The sequence below is a fragment of the Hibiscus syriacus genome, unplaced genomic scaffold (assembly GCF_006381635.1).
Source record: "Hibiscus syriacus cultivar Baekdansim isolate YM2019G1 unplaced genomic scaffold, ASM638163v2 tig00109983_pilon, whole genome shotgun sequence".
NCBI classification, from domain to species: Eukaryota; Viridiplantae; Streptophyta; class Magnoliopsida; order Malvales; family Malvaceae; genus Hibiscus; species Hibiscus syriacus.
Genome location: NW_024062549.1, coordinates 746,091 through 750,001, shown reverse-complemented (window position 1 = coordinate 750,001; position 3,911 = coordinate 746,091). Strand labels below are relative to the sequence as shown.

At 34.6% G+C, this 3,911-nt stretch overlaps 1 protein-coding gene across 1 annotated transcript; it reads left to right on the top strand.

The window, feature by feature from the left end:
- Positions 1–979: 979 nt before the first annotated feature.
- LOC120211751 (probable protein phosphatase 2C 59) lies at positions 980–1,863 on the top strand. Its single transcript, XM_039210231.1, has 4 exons — positions 980–1,060; positions 1,182–1,273; positions 1,491–1,565; positions 1,641–1,863. The coding sequence occupies exons 1-4, from the start codon at positions 982–984 to the stop codon at positions 1,650–1,652; spliced, it is 258 nt and encodes an 85-aa protein (XP_039066162.1). The 5' UTR covers positions 980–981; the 3' UTR covers positions 1,653–1,863.
- The last annotated feature ends 2,048 nt before the right edge of the window (positions 1,864–3,911 follow it).

The window sequence follows — 3,911 nt, the reverse complement described above, 5'->3', positions numbered from 1 at the left end:
TGATTACTTTAAAGATATGGCGTCATTACTTGTATGGTGAATGATGCTACATTTATACAGATCATAAGAGTTTAAAATATTTGTTCACTCAGAAATAATTAAACCTAAGGCAAAGAAGATGGATCAAGTTTCTCAAAGACTATGATGTGATTATTAATTATCATCTTGGGAAGGCAAATGTGGTAGTTGACGTACTTAGCCGAAAAATCTTCGCTGCTATGAGAACGTTAGATGCTCGATTATCAATAGAAAAGGATGGTGCTTTGATTGTAGAATTGAGATTGAGACCTTCCCTATTTGATCGAATCAAGGATCTATAGAATAAAGATAAAAAAATGTTTCGATATAATGGAGCAAGCGAAGAAAGGAGAAATTAAAGAGTTTGAAATTAAGTCTGATGTGTGTTTGTATTCTCATAATCAGATCTGTCTACTAAATGACGAAGAACTGAAGAAAGATCTTCTTACCGAAGCTCATTATAGTCCTTTGAATATGCATCCAGTAGGAAATAAAATGTATCAAGATTTGAAGAGTCGGTATTGGTGGCCAGGTATAAAAAATACTATCACTGAGTTTGTTTCTAAGGTGGAGTTTTTACTGTGTAAGGTCTGCAAAGCTCTTATGTCTACGCCACGCAGACATTGGGCTTCGCAGACCGTTTGTTTTTTAGAAGACAAAAGCTCTTCGCGCGTGGTATGCGCGGCGCAGACGTGGCCTTATGTCTTCAAAGGTTTCAAGCCTCTTCAAAGAAACAAAAACCAGATTAGGGATGCTAGATTGACTGCTTCAACGGCTATACAAGGCTGATATATTTTATGTATAACTTCAAATGTTTAAAACAATGCAATCATAGAAAATCGCTCTCACCCATTTCTTGTACTTCTGAAATTGTCTTTTTAATCTTGTTAATGGATTATTTGATTACTGATTTGATTTTTTATACGCGGCTTGTTTATTGAATGTTCTCTTTCAGCTATTGCTATGTCTCGTGATCACGAACCCGATCAAAGTGATGAGCGACAACGGATTGAGAATGCAGGAGGATTTGTCATATGGGCTGGTGCGGGTTTACATCTATCCATTTCTCTTTCGTGTCTTACCATTCTCTTTTTTTATTTTTAAGCTCTGCTATGATTTGTTAAAATTCTTATTTTTATTGTGGCTGAAAATTATCTCTGTAGGAACTTGGAGAGTGGGAGGTGTTCTTACAGTTTCTCTTGCATTTGGTGACATGCACTTAAAGCAGTATGTTCTTGCTGATCCGAAAATTCAGGTCTGGTTGGAAGACTTCAGTGAAATAAGCTTGAGTTCCTGAGATATAAATCATGAATCATAATTATATAGAAATCTTTAATGCACAAACCCAGCATGAAAACTCTATAGGATTCCTGATGATATTAATTTATATGGTATTAAATTTTCATTTTGTACTAGGATTTCTATTGATTTTTTATGGTTATGTAAGCTTATCTCATTTTTTGAGGTTGCAGGAGGAAAAAATTGACAGCTCTCTTGAGTTCCTTATACTTGGAAGTGATGGACTGTGGGATGTTGTATCGAATGAGGTAGGAAACAGTTTGTTTACTTAAAGCCTTGTCGTTGAAGAAAATTTTAATAACTGCATCTTTGTCTTTTATCAGGAGGCGGTGTAAATTGTAAAGCCAATACAGGATCCTGAGTAAGCAGCAAAGCAGTTGATGCAAGAGGCATCCCAGAGGGGTAGCTCAGATAACATCACTTGTGATGTGGTCCGTTTCTTGGTCAATCAAGGACGTCCTTCTTGCAATCCTTCTGTCAACCAAAGAGGTTCTCCCCAATCTCCTTGCAATGTTTCTGCCATTCAAGACGGTTCTTCTTGCAATGTTTATGTCATTCAAGGATGTTCTCCTCTTCCTCCTCCCAATGTTTCTTCCATTCAAGTAGGGTCTTCTCGCAATGTTACTGCCAATCAAGGAGCTTCACCTCTCAATGTTTCTGTCAATCAAGGTGGTTCTTCTCGCAATGTTTCTGTGTAAGCAAGACATAACCCTTGCAACCCATGGTTCTATGTTTATAAGGAGAAACACGAAAAAAAATTATGTAGGCTACTGATGTACATTACATCTGCTGCAGAAATGATATGCGGTTGTAAAAGGAATTCGAAGTCTTAAAAGTCCACTCATGTATGTTGTAAATGTAGTAAAGTTATATATGTATGTATGGTAAATGAAATTTAATTAAACTCTCATTCCATCTCTAAAATTTTATATTTTTATAACTGAAGTTCTCTTTTAAATTTCAGTATTGCAAAACTCTTTTATGTTTAAAAAATTAGTTTATTTATATTTGAGTTTATTTTAGCAGTCTGCAGACGTTAAAAAACAAACAGTTTTCTTCTTGGAGACTGCAGACTTTTGGTCCACCTCTTCTGCTGCAGATGTTTGCAGATGTGGTCCGCAGACTGCATACCTTTTACCTCTGCAAAAACAAACAGCACCTAAATGTCTAACCTGTCAGCAGGTAAAAGTATAACACCAAATATCTTTGGGGTTGTTACAACCTATCTTCATTCCTTAGTGGAAATGGAAATGAGTTACCATGGATTTCGTAACAAGTTTACCTTTGACACCTAGTAAGAAAGATTCGATTTGGGTGATTGTGGATAGATTGATGAAGACATTACACTTTATCCTAGTTCGAGAAGATTATTCTAAGAACAAATATACTAAAATTATATGTCAGAGAAATAGTATGACTTCATGGAGTACTTATTTCGATAATTTCAGATAGAGATCCAAGATTCACTTCGAGATTTTTGAAGTCTTTGTATGAGGCATTGGGAACTTGACTAAATTCCAGCATGACTTATCATCCTCAGACAGATGTTCAATCTAAGCGAACTATTCAGATACTTGAAAACATGCTAAGGGCGTGTGTTATTGATTTCAAAGGATCACGGGAAAAGTATTTTTCTTTAGCAGAGTTTGCTTATAACAACAGTTATCAATCGAGTATCAAAATGACTCCTTTTAAAGCATTTTATGGAAGAAAATGTCGAACGCCACTGAATTGGTATGAACTAAAAGATCGAGATATAATTGGTCTAGAGCTGATTAAGGAGGTGGAAGACAAAGTGAAAGTAATTCAAGATAATCTCAAGATAGTTGCTGATAGAAAGAAATATTATGTTGATTTAAAGAGAAAAAGAGATTGAATATCAAGAAGGTGATAAAGTATTTCTTAACATGTCACCTTGGAAACAGATTATGAGATTCGGGCACAAAGGTAAATTGAGTCCAAGATTCATCAGGTCATACGAGATTATAAAGAGATTTGGACTAGTATCTTATCATATGGTGTTACCTTCAAAGATGGATAAGATTCATAATGTATTTCATGTATCGATGCTTCGAAGGTATTGATCAGATCATTCACATGTGATTATACCAGAGGAAATTGATATTCAGACGGATTTATCATACGAAGAGGATCCAGTAAGGATTATAGAACATGGAGTCAAAGAACTAAGAAATAAGACGATACCACTGGTAAAAGTTCTTTGGTGGAACCGTAAAGTTGAAGAATCAACTTGGGAACGAGAATAAGATATGAAGAAAAAAGTTTCTTCATCTGTTTAATGTAGGTAAGTAGATATGTATGGAAAATTTGAGGACTAATTTTCTTTAAGAGGGGAGGAATTGTAATACCCCAAATTTTGACTAGTGACTAAGATGTAAGTTTTTAAAATTTAGTGGTTAAAGTATAAACTTTGAAAAGATTAAGGACTAAAATTATAATTTTTAAAAGTTATATATTTTAGCCGGGAAATGAATAGTTTGGATTAAAACAGAGATTTTAGTGAGAATCAGATTTTTGGTACAAGATTTGTGTTAAAAGTTATAAAGTAGTAAAGTTCTATATTGAAATCGGAT